At 58.9% G+C, this 15177-nt stretch overlaps 1 protein-coding gene across 2 annotated transcripts in view; it reads left to right on the plus strand.

The window, feature by feature from the left end:
• PI4KB (phosphatidylinositol 4-kinase beta) overlaps positions 1–15177 on the plus strand; it is a 16046-nt gene continuing 869 nt past the window's right edge. The window contains exons 1-11 of one of the 2 annotated variants that reach the window (XM_082073100.1): positions 1–101; positions 465–576; positions 4063–4963; positions 10831–11058; positions 11565–11792; positions 11875–11984; positions 12250–12354; positions 13541–13664; positions 13741–14006; positions 14102–14234; positions 14381–14501. In XM_082073100.1, coding sequence (XP_081929226.1) covers positions 4091–4963; positions 10831–11058; positions 11565–11792; positions 11875–11984; positions 12250–12354; positions 13541–13664; positions 13741–14006; positions 14102–14234; positions 14381–14501 — 2188 coding nt within the window. In that variant the 5' untranslated portion in view covers positions 1–101; positions 465–576; positions 4063–4090. Of the gene's footprint in view, positions 102–464; positions 577–2588; positions 2725–4062; positions 4964–10830; positions 11059–11564; positions 11793–11874; positions 11985–12249; positions 12355–13540; positions 13665–13740; positions 14007–14101; positions 14235–14380; positions 14502–15177 lie in introns of those variants that run through there. The other variant, XM_082073099.1, reaches the window with a different exon arrangement.

Here is a 15177-nt window from a genome sequence, read left to right on the forward strand (position 1 = left end):
CGGGCGGGCAGGCCCGTCCCGTCCCCTCAGCCCCGTGAGGCGGCGGCGCGCGCAGCCCGGGGCCTCCCCCGCTCCGCCCGCTCCGCTCCGGCCCCGCGCAGGTGAGCGCCGAACCGGCCCCGGGAGCGCCGGGAGCACCGGGCGGGGGAACCCCGGGGCCCCCCGCGGCCTCCCCTGCGTCCCCGCGGCCTCCCCGGCACCCCGGGCCTGTCCCCCCGGGCCGGGCCGCGGCGGCGCCGTCACCCCGGGCGGGGGGTGAGGACGGGGGGGTCTCCGGAGTCGGTTTTGCGGTCGCTCCGGGAGCTCAGTCGCCGGTCCCGGCCCCGGGTCTTCCTGGGGAGCCGCCGCTTCCTCCCGGGGCCTCCGGGGCTCTGCGGGCCGCGGCGCCTCGTCGCGCAGGAAAATCCCCTTTTCCCCTTGTTTTTTTCTTATTTTTAAAATCTTTTTCCTCCTCCCCGGTGCAGCCGATCGGGCCCGAGCCCGCGGAGCCGCTGCCGCAAGATGAGCCGCCTGCGCTGCCCCGAGCGTCGGCGTCCCCGGGCGGAGAGGCGGCCGGACGGGCCGCGATCGCTGCAGGTACGGCCGCTGCTCCTGCCCCTTCCCCTTCTGCCCCTTCCCCTTCTGCCCCTTCCCCTTCTGCCCCTTCCCCTTCTTCTCCTCTCCTTCTCCTTCTCCCCTTTTCTCCTTCTTGCTCCCTTTCTCCTCCTTCCTCCCCTCCTTCTTCTTCTTCCTCCCCTCCTTCTTCTTCCTCCCCTCTTCCTTCTTTCTTCCTCCCCTCCTTCCTTCTTTCTTCCTCCCCTCCTTCCTTCTTTCTTCCTCCCCTCCTTCCTTCTTTCTTCCTCCCCTCCTTCCTTCTTTCTTCCTCCCCTCCTTCCTTCTTTCTTCCTCCCCTCCTTCCTTCTTTCTTCCTCCCCTCCTTCCTTCTTTCTTCCTCCCCTCCTTCCTTCTTTCTTCCTCCCCTCCTTCCTTCTTTCTTCCTCCCCTCCTTCCTTCTTTCTTCCTCCCCTCCTTCCTTCTTTCTTCCTCCCCTCCTTCCTTCTTTCTTCCTCCCCTCCTTCCTTCTTTCTTCCTCCCCTCCTTCCTTCTTTCTTCCTCCCCTCCTTCCTTCTTTCTTCCTCCCCTCTTCCTTCTTTCTTCCTCCCCTCCTTCCTTCTTTCTTCCTCCCCTCCTTCCTTCTTTCTTCCTCCCCTCCTTCCTTCTTTCTTCCTCCCCTCCTTCCTTCTTTCTTCCTCCCCTCCTTCTTTCTTCCTCCCCCTCCTTCTTTCTTCCTCCCCCTCCTTCTTCTTCTTCCTCCCCTCCTCCTTCTCCTTCTCCCTCTCTCCTCCTTCTCCTTCCCTTTCTCCTTCTCCTTCCCCTTCCTGGGGACACGGTGACAACCGCCCCCAGCTGCTGTCCCCAAATCCCCAGGGAGGACCCTGTCCCCCCCCATCCCCTCAGCACTAAGCCAAGCTCCCGCTGCAGGCCGAGCTTTGCAAAGCCCCGCTCAGCCACTTCTCCAGCAAATTTCCTCCTGTCGTTTCTGACGAGGCTTCACCGCCACCCCCCCAGCCATCTGCTGCCCCTCGCGCTTTGGAATTGCCTAAAATATCTACTTAAAGAGCGGAGATATTGCGTAACGCGCTGGGTCGGTGGGCGCCGAGCCGGGTTAGTGATCCCGCGATGCTTTTGCGCCCCCCAAAACTTCTACTTTGGGTTGATAGTAACTTTAGGCATGATTAATACTAATTAATCATTGCCTTTGCCATCCTCTGCCTCTCTTCAACCCCTGGTTGGAGCAGCGTGGGGACGAAGCTGGGTACAGATGTGCTGGGAGCGTTTGTCCCCACTTGCAGCTTCCTCGCCGAAATGTTGCCCCGATAAGCCGCCTTTTCCGAAGGGCTCGAGCGCTTTGCAGAGGTCGGGGGGGGTTTTAGGGCTCCCACATTGCAGGAGGCGCAAGGACTTTGAGGAGAGATGTCACACCAAATATCAATAGTTTGCTGCGGGTGAGCGCTGGGAGTCGGCGCCGTCGCTCCCATCGGGTGCCCCCGGAGCCGTTCATTACCCCCTTCTCCCGCTGCATTTCCCCCAGCCTGCCTTTGATTTCCTCCCGGATTTAGGGGCCGAGTCGCTGCCCGAAGGCCGGCGGTGCTGAGCAAAACAAAAAGTAACGCGGCCTAATGGAGACCAGATGTCTTGGTGCGGCTTCATCCCGGCCCCCTGGGCGTGTGCCAGGGTTAATATTTCTTATTCCAGTCAGGCAGGAGCGAGATCTTTCTTGTTTTGCTGTTCCCCCGTGAGGCTGCCGCTGTGTTCCCGTGGATCCCCCTCTGCTTTTGCCCCTTCCCGAGGGAGCCGCGCTCTCCGACGCCCGCACGGCTGCTTCACGGGCACTGTCTGTGCTAACAGGGGCTTTTCCTTATTCCCTGTTTAATCCCCGGCTTTGGGGCCGTTCCCCCGGAGAGAAACTTGGCCCGTTAGGGCCGTGGGTGGAGGACGAGCCGCGTGAACCCAGCTCAGCCTGTTTTCCAGCCCGGATTGCTTCACCGCCTGCAGTTTTAATCGCTGTTGGGACGGGGGGGGTTCCGCTGAGCCTCGAGAGGCGAATAGATGCGTTTAACAAGCGGAGATGCGAGCGGAGGAGAAACACAGCGAGGCCGAGGAGCGATTTTGGGGCGCGATAGGAGCGGGGATGAGTCCTCAGCGAGCCCTGATCGGCCCCCTCGTTGGGACATCACCGGCTGTGTGAGTGTCGGGGGGGGGCTGGAGAGCAAAATAATCATCATAAGGAGTCAATGCGCTGATTTAAAACAAAACCCAAGGCGCCGCGTGGGTCTGGCAGCCGTGCCCGAGGTAGCGCTGCCGGCCCGTGGGCGGATTTATCTTGCGCAGCTCCCTAATCCGAGTTTAACCCTCTCGGCAGCTGCGAGCTCTGTCCGGCTCCAGCGTCACCGGCCGGGTGACGGTGGCGAAAAGCTCCGTTTGTCACCCCGGTTGTCTCGGCGGGAGCGCCGGTGCGATTCCCGCTTGGCCCCACTTCCCCTCCGGATCCTTCTTGCTGGCGCGGTGTTAATTGAAAAATTAGCCCGTCTGGGCTTTTGTGGCGCGAGCCTAAGAAGGAAAACCAGCTTCCTTTGGCGGGCAGGGGCTCGGGGATCTAATGACCACAAAAATTTGAAGCACGCGGGATTTGCGCCGGAGGGAAACGTCGCGCGTTGCCGCCGCGGGGCCGGGGCTGCGCCGCTGGACTTTGGCCGGGATTTGTCACCTCCTGGTTAGAGCTGAAGCGCTGTGGTATCGAGGGGGAATCGGGGCTGTGGGAAGCGGCGCTCGCGTCCGGACGCGCCGCTAGAAACACCCGCGTTCCCCTTTCCCCCATCTCGGGAGCTGCGTTAGGAATAAACACATCAAGCAGGGTCGCTGAACTAACGGGGAAATATCTCATTGCGATGTTTCAATATCAATAATTTCACTATTCGATCCCTCGTTTATCGGGTTTGAAAAGCGGAATCGAGTGCGGAGCGTCGGGCAGGACACGTCATCACGGAGTCGGTGTCCGGACTTTGAACGCGGGGACCTTTTCCCCACAGCCCCGGCTCTCGCTCGGGCTCATCCAGCATGAAGGATTCGCCGTCCCAGCGCCACATCTCGCTGTCACCCTCGGCTTAAACGAGCCAAACCAGCACGGGGGATAAGTGACATTTTTAGGGGGAAGCGGAGCCACCGGGCCCCGCGGCGCTCTGGCCCCAGCGTGGCAAAAAAAACCAGCACAAAGCAACCTGCTTCTTTTTTCCCCCTTTTTCCATCTCTTTTTGGCTCGCTCAGGTTTTTTATCGTCATGGTAACGGGGGAATTTTGTGTAATGGCTGATAGACGCTTCCAGCTCTCCCAGGTCTGAGGGGAAGGGACCGCAAAGACCTTTAAGAACCCATCGCGACCGGCTCGGCCTCGCGCGCTGCCCAGACAAGAGCTTTGCGCCAAACCTGCGCTCGAGGCAGCGCCGATTCCTGTTTTCCCACCCTCCGCTTCTCCTCTGCCAGCTCTATCCCTGATTCTTTTTGTCTTTATTCTTGCCGTTTCCAGCTTTGAAGCACACGGACCCGCCGCTGCTATGGGCGACTCGGTGGCGGAGCCGGGGAGCGGCGGGACGGCCCTCAGCGTCATCGCGGAAGGCGTCGGCGAGCTGGCCGTCATCGACCCCGAGGTGGCCAAGAAGGCCTGCGAGGAGGTCCTGGAGAAGGTGAAGCTGCTGCACGGCGCCTGTTCGGACCCCGCGGCGGAGCCGGCGCCGCGCGCCGCGGCGGATTTGGCCAACGGAGACGTCGGCGACGGCTGCGAGATCCGGTGCTTGGACGATCCCCCCGGCGCGGCCTCCAGGATTAGGGAGGAGGACGAGGCGGCGGCCAACACGGTGAAAAGCGCCCGCAAGCGGCAGAAGAACAACTCGGCCAAGCAATCCTGGCTCCTCCGGCTCTTTGAGTCCAAACTCTTTGATATTTCCATGGCCATTTCATACCTGTACAACTCAAAGGAACCCGGCGTGCAGGCTTACATCGGGAACAGGTTGTTCTGCTTCAGGAACGAGGAGGTCGACTTCTACCTGCCGCAGCTGCTCAACATGTACATCCACATGGACGAGGATGTGGGGGACGCCATCAAACCCTACATCGTGCACCGCTGCCGGCAGAGCATCAACTTCTCGCTGCAGTGCGCCCTGCTGCTGGGCGCCTACTCCTCCGACATGCACATCTCCACCCAGCGCCACTCCCGCGGGACCAAGCTGCGCAAGCTCATCCTCTCGGACGAGCTGAAGCCGGCTCACAAGAAGAGGGAGCTGCCGTCGCTGAGCCCGGCGCCCGACACGGGCTTGTCCCCTTCTAAAAGGACTCACCAGAGGTCCAAATCGGACGCCACCGTCACCATCAGCCTGAGCAGCAACCTGAAGCGCACAGCCAGCAATCCCAAAGTGGAGAGCGAGGAGGAGGTAACGTTGGGGTTCTCCGCGGCCGCTGGTTCGCATCGCGTGGCTCCTTCTTTACCGCGCGTGGGGTTTTTAAGCGGTCCTGGTTGCTGCAAACGGTTGAATTGTTGTTTTGGGGGTGTCTAAAAGTGCTGCACGCCGGTGGGTTGCGCCCCAGGGGGGATTTTCCTCAGTGTGAGGGGCAGGGAGGATGTTTGGTGGCTTCGAGGTGAGGCAGAAATCTGGGTGAGGATGAGCGAGTCACCTCCTGCATCGCCGAATTGTGGTCAATGGGGCAGAGTCCCCTTGGAGGCCTGTATCCAGTGCGGTGCCTCCGGGGTCGGTACTGGGACCAGCACTATTCAATATATTCACGAGTGATTTGGATGAGGGAATAGAGTGACTGTCAGCGAGTTTGCTGGTGACACCAAGCTGGGAGGAGTGGGTGACACTGGGAGCTGTGCTGCCATCAGAGACCTGGACAGGCTGGAGAGCTGGGGGGAGAAATGTGATGAAATAGAACAAGGGCAAGGGTAGAGTCTTGAATGTGGGCAGAACAAGCCCAGGTTCCAGTGTAAGTTGGGAATGAGCTGTTGGAGCAGTGAAAAGGGAGCTGGGGGTCCTGGGGACAGCAGGGGGACCATGAGCCAGCACTGGGCCCTTGTGGCCAGGAAGCCAATGGGACCTGGGGAGGGTTAGAAGGGGGTGGTCAGTAGGTCAGAGAGGTTCTGCTGCCCCTCTGCTCTGCCCTGGGGAGACCACACCTGGAATCTTGTGTCCAGTTGTGGCCCCTCAGCTCCAGCAGGACAGGGAACTGCTGGAGAGAGTCCAGCGCAGCCACCAAGATGCTGGAGGGAGTGGAGCATCTCCCGGGTGAGGAAAGGCTGAGGGAGCTGGGGCTCTGGAGCTGGACAAGAGGAGCCTGAGGGGGGACTCATTGCTGGGGATCAAGATGGAAAGGGGCAGTGTCAGGAGGATGGAGCCAGGCTCTGCTGGTGACAACCAGGGACAGGACAAGGGGCAATGGGTGCAAACTGCAACACAGGAGGTTCCGCTGGAAGATGAGAAGCAACTTGTTGGGGTGAGGGTGGCAGAGCCTGGCCCAGGCTGCCCAGGGAGGGTGTGGAGTCTCCTTCTCTGCAGACATTCCAACCCCTGGACACCTTCCTGTGGAACCTCAGCTGGGTGTTCCTGCTCCGGGGGATTGCACTGGATGAGCTTTCCAGGGCCCTTCAACCCCTGACATCCTGGGATCCTGTGAATTCCCACACCTCACCTGCTCTCTCTTTTACGATCTGGCTGTTGTAAATCTGGTTTCCTCCGTGTCCCGACTTGTTCAGACTTAGCAATGGGGTTTAATTGCAGGCGGAACAGGCCGTGGGCAGGTAAACCGAAGGCTTTGCCGAGCCCTGCTTGGGCTTTCTGCCTCTTTTGGGGGCCGGTGTGGAGCCAGACGGGGGGTCAATGACTCTTGGGTGTCTCTGTGGGATGGAAACGGGACACGCCGAGGTCTCTTGTGCTCGCGGCCGCTTGAATAATGGAAAGCGAAGCTTTCCATAAATGATGGATGAGAGCGGCACTGCCAAGGGCTTCTCTTGTTGAGCTTTGAAACGCGTTTTGATCGCCCCACGAGCTGTTTAAATGCTCACGGCGACACCATAAGAACTTTCCAGCCGCAGAATATTCTCCACCAGCAAAATATTCAAAATATATTGAAATCTTTGAAATCTCCAGTTTGAAAGCAGCCCAAGAGCTGCCCAGGTGGTGCGAATTTGGAATTGGCCGCTTTAACTTGATTTCATATCTAAGCTGGTTTGCCCGCAGTCCGGGAAAACAGCAGATGGCTGGATTGAGTTGTGCTGGGAGCAGCCGCAAATTGCCTTAAATTGCCTTAAAATGGGGATTTTACAGCGTGAAATAGATAAATGGGTTAAAACGCGTCTGGAAGGGCTGCAGGGAGGCAAAACCGGAGCTTTGCGGGTGCGCGCGGGGCTGAAATACAAGAGCGGGCTCCTAAAGGTGCCTCCGTCCTTCGCTGCCGTTCTGGATTAGCTGAGTCAGACCCAAAGCCGGTATTAACGCTGCTTAAGGGAAGAAATCCCCACGTTGGTTTTAGAGCGTGGTGGGGCCGGATGGGGTGGATCTGGCCTTTCCCCTCTTTTAGGCGTCCGGAACGTCGTCCTAATGGTTTAAATCTACCTGGCGCTTGTCACGTTGCGATGAACGCGAAGGAAAAGCCGCGAGCTCGGAACGCGGATCCACGCATCCATCCCTCTGCTTTTCAGGCTGGTTTCGCGTTTCTCCAGCCTAAAAACAAAGCCCGGATTAAATGTCGCGGGCCACTCGGTGTTGAGTTTTCAAGGTGAGGGGAGGAACTCGACGGAACCCAATAAATCACAGCGCCCGAGTCTGGGATCGGGAGCGGAGATCAAGGGTCAAAATGCGCAGAGCGGGTGGGGAAAAGCGGCTTTTGAATTGGGTTTAGTGGTTTATTGGTCGCCGGCTGATCCAAAGCGGCTCCGTTTAAACGGGAAACGTTTGGCCCAACTGCTTCCTCTAGTCAAATAAAAAGGAAATCTAATTAGAAAACTGCTAATTGAATCATGAGTTGAGTTCCGCGCATTGACTCCCTGACACCTTAAACTCAGCACTAAGCTTTGGTTTAAGGGCAGGATTTGCTGAGCCTAAATCTGAGGGGGATTTGGAAACTCTGCCCTTGCTCGTTGCAAACACCATTATTTCCTACGTAATTAGCGGATCACTAATTACCATCCTGAGACCCATGTGTTGCTTTTTGGGCAGTGGGTTTTAAAACCAATTCCCCGCTGGTTCTTACGGGCGCAAAGCTCTATTATTATATTTTTGGTTGCTTTTTGCATGAAATGATGGATTTACGGGCCGATTCGAACCGTCTCGTCGATGGTGGGAATAGTTGAGTTGTCAGGTTTATTAATCTTTAGGGGTGTTTCCATAGGGTTGATTTTATCTGCTGAAATGAGGAGGTAAATTAGACCCAAGGGAATTCAAACCAAGTGTTTTCGAAGCTGCTTTTGGGGCAGAAATGGGCACAATGTGACCCGAGAAAGTCGGTTTTTGGGGCGTTTAGCGGTAGGTTCTGCTCGGAACCATCAGCCCCGCTCCCCGTTTGCTTCCTAATTAAAACGCCGCCAAATTGTGATGGGTGGGGAGAAGAAAACCAAACCCAAACTGAACCGAAGCGGCAAGTGCTGGTTGGGAATGGAGAAGCTGGAGCTAAACTGTTGCTTTCTCTCCTGTGTCTTGTCACCGCCCCGTCCCCAGGAGCTCTCCTCCAGCTCGGAAAGTCTCCATAAGTCGTGTTCTCCCGTAAGTGGCCGGTCTGTCCGTCCGTCTGTCTGTCCCCCCGCCTGGCCCGCCCTGCAGCAGCATCTCCTCTGCCACCCGCACAGTGTGTCCCCAGCACAGCGGCATCTCCTGTGACCCCCACACCGTGTCCCCAACCCACCGGCACCGTGTCCCCAGCACAGCAGCATCTCCTGTGACCCACACACCGTGTCCCCAGCACAGCAGCATCTCCTGTGACCCCCACACCGTGTCCCCAACCCACCGGCACCGTGTCCCCAACCCAGCAGCATCTCCTGTGCCCCTTAAACTCTATGACCCCAACCCAGCAGCACCGTGTCCCCAACCCAGTGGCATCTCCTGTGACCCCTACACTGTGTCCCCAACCCAGCAACGTCTCCTATGCCCCAAACGCCATGTCCCCAACCCAGCAACGTCTCCTGTGCCCCAAACTCCATGTCCCCAACCCAGCAGCATCTCCTGTGACCCCTACACTGTGTCCCCAACCCAGCAGCACCGTGTCCCCAACCCAGCGGCATCTCCTGTGCCCCAAACTCCATGTCCCCAACCCAGGAGCATCTCCTGTGGCCCCCAAACTCCATGTCCCCAACCCAGCAGCACCGTGTCACTAACCCAGCGGCATCTCCTGTGACCCCTACGCTGTGTCCCCAACCCAGCAGCACCGTGTCACCAACCCAGCGGCATCTCCTGTGACCCACACACTGTGTCCCCAACCCAGCAGCATCTTCTCTGCCACCCAAATTCTGTGTCCCCAACCCAGCAGCATCTCCTGTGACCCCAAACTCCATGTCCCCAACCCAGCAGCATCTCCTGTGACCCCCAAACTCCGTGTCCCCAACCCAGCAGCATCTCTTGTGACCCCAAACTCTGTGTCCCCAACCTACCAACACCATGTCCCCAACCCAGCAGCACCTCCTGTCCCCCGCACCCCCTGTCCCCACCCCCTGCTCCGCGTGTCCCCCCCACCGGCCCCGGGAAACACAGCTTTGGGCAAACCCGCTGGTTTGGCTCCAATCCGGCCACACGACCCCAAGGAACTGGGGGTGCCCTGGGGGGGCTCACGTCTCACCCCCCCTAAAAATCATAAAACACAAAGCAAAGGAGAGAGGAACCTCGCGTGGGCCAGGGCGGATGGAAGAGGAAATGCTGTTTCCTTCGATTTGACCGAAAATCATCTCTGCTGGATGAGATTTAATTTGCTTTTCTCCCACGAATCGGTTCCCCCCCTTCTACCCTTTTTCCCCGAAAATAAGACAGGGTTGGTATTAATTTTTGCTCCAGAAGACGCTGACTTTTTCACATGTATAGCAGCCTCTAGGGCTTATTTTTGGAGTAGGGCTTAAATTTTGAGCATCCCCAAAAAATCCCGAAACAAATGCCACTAGGGCTTAATTTTGGGGTAGGTCTTATTTTCGGGGAAAGGGGTAAAGCGTTGAGCTTTGTTCTTTCAATCAAAACCCAGCGTCTCCCTGATGTTTTTCCTTCAAAACGAGCCCTTTTCATTGTATTTCTATTTGGAATCAGCAGCATCTTGAAGCGGCGCGAGGCTGGGGGGGGCGGGTAGGACGTGGGGCTCCCCGTCCCGCTTTGCCCCCCCACTTTTAGGTAAAAGTGGCTTTATTTTGCAAATCGCAGGTGGCGATTTCTCCTCCCCTTGGACCCAGATTATTTATTAAACCCTGTATCAAACTGAACGGTTTCTAAATCCCGGTTATCGGTGCCGGTGAATCGGCGGCACCGCTGGGGTGTTTCCAACCCTTGAGTCCATGGGGGGGGCTGGTCCTTGGGGTGGCCGCGGTTTTGCCGTAGAAAGCGGAGATTTGGGGATAATATCGGGGATGTGCAAACCCTGGGGAGCAGGAGGCACTTGGAATATCATCCCACTTTGCGCAGAACTGGATTAAATGAGCGAGATCTTGCGTTCAACGCACTGCGAGGGAGGATTTGGGACAGACAAACCGCTTCCCACCCGCCCTTTCCCAAAAGGGACCCCCCCCCAGCCCCATCTTTCTAATTTCCTTCGTGTCGCTCGGCGGCGGCTCCTCGGCTTCCCCTTCTCCCGCTTGTTGCATGTGCGTTTGCAGCATGATCGCGCCGAGTTTCATTCTGCACCCGCAACGGCAAAAATCGGCCGCGGTCGTGATTTAAACGTGATTTAAACGTGATTTAAACGGGACAAAGCGGAACGAAGGGCTCGGGTTAACCTGTGGGGGTCTGAGGGGCTTCGGTTTGATCTTGAGATGATGGGATTGAGCAATTGATAAAGAGAAAATAAAGCGGGGACAAGGCTGATTTGCTCTGGGGGACCCGCGGGTTTGTGGTGGGGATGCGGGCGCTGGGATTTTGGGGAGGATGTGTGGCAAAAGCGATTTGATGCTGCTCTGCCTGCGGTTGACGAGCCAGACAGGAGCGTCATCCAAGAGGGAGGGACGGGAAGCACCTTTGGGGTGAATCGCGGCGATTTAACCCACAGAGCCCATTTGCAAACCCCACCGATGTCTCCTCAACCCCCTCACCTTTCTAATTCTCCCCCCTCTGACCCCCCCCAGCCCGTCAGACTCGCTCCCGAGCGGGAGTTCATCAAGTCCCTGATCGCCATCGGGAAGCGCTTGGCCACCCTGCCCACCAAAGAGCAGAAGACGCAGCGGCTCATCTCGGAGCTGTCGCTGCTCAACCACAAGCTGCCGGCGCGCGCCTGGCTCCCCACCGCCGGCTTCGACCACCACGTGGTGCGCGTGCCGCACAGCCAGGCCGTCGTCCTCAACTCTAAGGACAAGGTAGGACAGCGGCTTTGGGGCCTTTTCCATCCGAAAGCGGCTTTTTGTCCTCGTTGAGGGCATCTAATTGCCATAAAAACCCTGTGGAAGGGTTAAGAGCGTCGTGCCGCCTCCTGTAGCCTCTGGGGCGCTGGAGCTGGACAAGAGGAGCCTGAGGGGGGACTCATTGCTGGGATCAAGATGGAAAGGGGCAGTGTCAGGAGGATGGAGCCAGGCTCTGCTGGTGACAACCAGGGACAGGACAAGGGGCAATGGGTGCAAACTGCAACACAGGAGGTTCCGCTGGAAGATGAGAAGCAACTTGTTGGGGTGAGGGTGGCAGAGCCTGGCCCAGGCTGCCCAGGGAGGGTGTGGAGTCTCCTTCTCTGCAGACATTCCAACCCCTGGACACCTTCCTGTGGAACCTCAGCTGGGTGTTCCTGCTCCTGCACTGGATGAGCTTTTGGGGTCCCTTCCAACCCCTGACATTCTGCGATTCTGATAACACACATTTTGCACCCCCCCAGGCTCCCTATTTAATCTACGTTGAAGTACTTGAATGTGACAATTTCGACACCGCGAATGTTCCCGCCCGCATCCCCGAGAACCGCATCCGCAGCACCCGCTCGGCCGAGAACCTCCCCGAGTGCGGCATCACCCACGAGCAGAGGACCGGCAGCTTCTCCACCGTCCCCAACTACGACAACGACGACGAGGCCTGGTCGGTGGACGACATCGTGGAGCTGCAGGTGGAGGTGAGTCGAGCGCCCGGCGGCGGGGACGGCGGCTCCGAGCGGCCGCCGCATCCCACCTCTGGCGCCTTTTCCCACCTGGCAGCTGCCGGAGATCCACACCAACAGCTGCGACAACATCTCGCAGTTCTCGGTGGACAGCATCACCAGCCAGGAGAGCCGCGAGCCCGTCTTCATCGCCGCCGGGGACATCAGGTGAGGCCACCGCTGCTTACAGCCCAAATTTTAGAGCGGGCTGAGATTTGTCCGCTAGATTTGCACTGTGCAATCTCTGGGTGGCAAGACATTGAGGGCTGGGCTGGTGCTGCCCCCGCGCAGCGTTTCCCTCCCTGGCTCCGGGTTTGGGGTGAATCCTTGAGATTCATGAGGTGGTTTGGCCGGAAAAGGCTCTGGGAGTGCGTGGGGATGGTGTTTTCTCTCCGGACGCCGCGTTTCGCTCCGTAACGGCCGCGTCCGGCAGGCGGCGGCTCTCGGAGCAGCTGGCGCACACCCCCACCGCCTTCCGGAGGGACCCCGAGGACCCGTCGGCCGTCGCGCTCAAGGAGCCCTGGCAGGAGAAAGTCAGGTAGGGCTGGAAGGGACGCGGGGGACGGGATGGGACGGGCGCCACGGGACTTTGGACAAGGAAATGGCTCCGTGGCCCTGACTTTGGGTCCCGTGGGTTGGGCAGAGAGCAGCGGGTGCACTCAAGGAGGGAGAGAATCAGAATTCACAGCGGGTTTGCTGCCCTGGCATTGGGATTTGAGGGGTGTTACCGGGTACTCACGGGCATCTCTTCTATCAGAGGAGTTTGACCTGGTGCAGAATAAACTCGGTTGTGTTCCTCATCAATAATTGCATGTCCAACGCTCAAATTTCAACCTGAGCAAGAGCGCTCGGGCTCTATAAACCTGCGGGTTTGTCCGCGTTGTACTTGGGAGCTGCTGTTGTGCGGAGCTCTGCGGTACCGGGGCCCCATAGCCCTGGGTGTGGCCCCCCCGCCATGCTCCCCTCCTTGTCCCATATTAATGAAATAGAACAAGTGTAGAGTCTTGAATGTGGGCAGAACAACCCCAGGTTCAGTGTAAGTTGGGAATGAGCTGTTGGAGCAGAGAAAAGGGAGCTGGGGGTCCTGGGGACAGCAGGGGGACCATGAGCCAGCACTGGGCCCTTGTGGCCAGGAAGCCAATGGGACCTGGGGGGGTTAGAAGGGGGTGGTCAGTAGGTCAGAGAGGTTCTCCTGCCCCTCTGCTCTGCCCTGGGGAGACCACACCTGGAATCTTGTGTCCAGTTGTGGCCCCTCAGCTCCAGCAGGACAGGGAACTGCTGGAGAGAGTCCAGCGCAGCCACCAAGATGCTGGAGGGAGTGGAGCATCTCCCGGGTGAGGAAAGGCTGAGGGAGCTGGGGCTCTGGAGCTGGACAAGAGGAGCCTGAGGGGGGACTCATTGCTGGGGATCAAGATGGAAAGGGGCAGTGTCAGGAGGATGGAGCCAGGCTCTGCTGGTGACAACAGGGACAGGACAAGGGGCAATGGGTGCAAACTGCAACACAGGAGGTTCCGCTGGAAGATGAGAAGCAACTTGTTGGGGTGAGGGTGGCAGAGCCTGGCCCAGGCTGCCCAGGGAGGGTGTGGAGTCTCCTTCTGTGCAGACATTCCAACCCCTGGACACCTTCCTGTGGAACCTCAGCTGGGTGTTCCTGCTCCGGGGGGGTTGCACTGGATGAGCTTTCCAGGGCCCTCCAACCCCTCCCATCCTGTGATTCCCCCCAGGAGGATCCGCGAAGGTTCCCCCTATGGCCACCTGCCCTCCTGGCGCCTCCTCTCCGTCATCGTCAAGTGCGGGGACGACCTGCGGCAGGAGCTCTTGGCGTTCCAGGTCCTCAAGCAGCTGCAGGTGAGGGGTTGAGCGGCTGCGCGGGGGCCGCGCCGCCCGGGGGGGCCCTGAGGGATCTTCTCGCTCTCTCCCGCAGTCCATCTGGGAACAGGAGCGCGTCCCGCTCTGGATCAAGCCATACAAAATCCTCGTCATCTCCGCCGACAGCGGCATGATTGAGCCCGTGGTGAACGCCGTGTCCATCCACCAAATCAAGAAGCAATCGCTGCTCTCGCTGCTGGACTATTTCCTGCAGGAACACGGGAATTACAACACCGAGTCCTTCCTGACGGCGCAGAGGAACTTCGTGCAGAGCTGCGCCGGTTACTGCCTGGTGTGCTACCTGCTGCAGGTCAAGGACAGGCGAGTCCCTGCGATCCATCATTTCAGCCCTGGGTTCGGCGGGGAAATCGCGGCGTGCGCAAAGTTTAACGGGCCGCTTCCCCTCTCCCGCGCAGGCACAACGGCAACATCTTGCTGGATGCGGACGGACACATCATCCACATCGACTTCGGGTTCATCCTGTCCAGCTCCCCCAGGAATCTCGGCTTTGAGACGTCGGCCTTCAAGCTCACCACGGAATTCGTGGATGTGAGTGAACGGGGTGGGACGTGACGTGACGCTGCGGCGGGTTTGTCACCCGCGGTGGCTCCTGGGCCACCTCAGCCCAGCCGCTCTCGGGACCTGGATACTGGGGGTGTCTGTTTGAAGTGAATCCCCCCTAAAATGCCCCGCAGGTGATGGGCGGGCTGGACGGGGACATGTTCAACTACTACAAGATGCTGATGCTGCAGGGGCTCATCGCTGCCCGCAAGCACATGGACAAAGTGGTGCAGATCGTGGAGATCATGCAGCAAGGTAAGAGGAGGGATAGAGTGACTGTCAGCGAGTTTGCTGGTGACACCAAGCTGGGAGGAGTGGGTGACACTGGGAGCTGTGCTGCCATCAGAGACCTGGACAGGCTGGAGAGCTGGGGGGAGAAATGTAATGAAATAGAACAAGGGCAAGTGTAGAGTCTTGAATGTGGGCAGAACAAGCCCAGGTTCCAGTGTAAGTTGGGAATGAGCTGCTGGAGCAGTGAAAAGGGACCTGGGGGTCCTGGGGACAGCAGGGGGACCATGAGCCAGCACTGGGCCCTTGTGGCCAGGAAGCCAATGGGACCTGGGGGGGGTTAGAAGGGGGTGGTCAGTAGGTCAGAGAGGTTCTCCTGCCCCTCTGCTCTGCCCTGGGGAGACCACACCTGGAATCTTGTGTCCAGTTGTGGCCCCTCAGCTCCAGCAGGACAGGGAACTGCTGGAGAGAGTCCAGCGCAGCCACCAAGATGCTGGAGGGAGTGGAGCATCTCCCATGTGAGGAAAGGCTGAGGGAGCTGGGGCTCTGGAGCTGGACAAGAGGAGCCTGAGGGGGGACTCGTTGCTGGGGATCAAGATGGAAAGGGGCAGTGTCAGGAGGATGGAGCCAGGCTCTGCTGGGTGAGCCGGGGGCGCCCAAAAACAGCGCAGGGAGGAAAACGGGGCCGTAAATGGTGACAAAG

This window comes from Streptopelia decaocto (assembly GCF_964273445.1).
Source record: "Streptopelia decaocto genome assembly, chromosome: 26".
Classification (NCBI taxonomy): Eukaryota; Metazoa; Chordata; class Aves; order Columbiformes; family Columbidae; genus Streptopelia; species Streptopelia decaocto.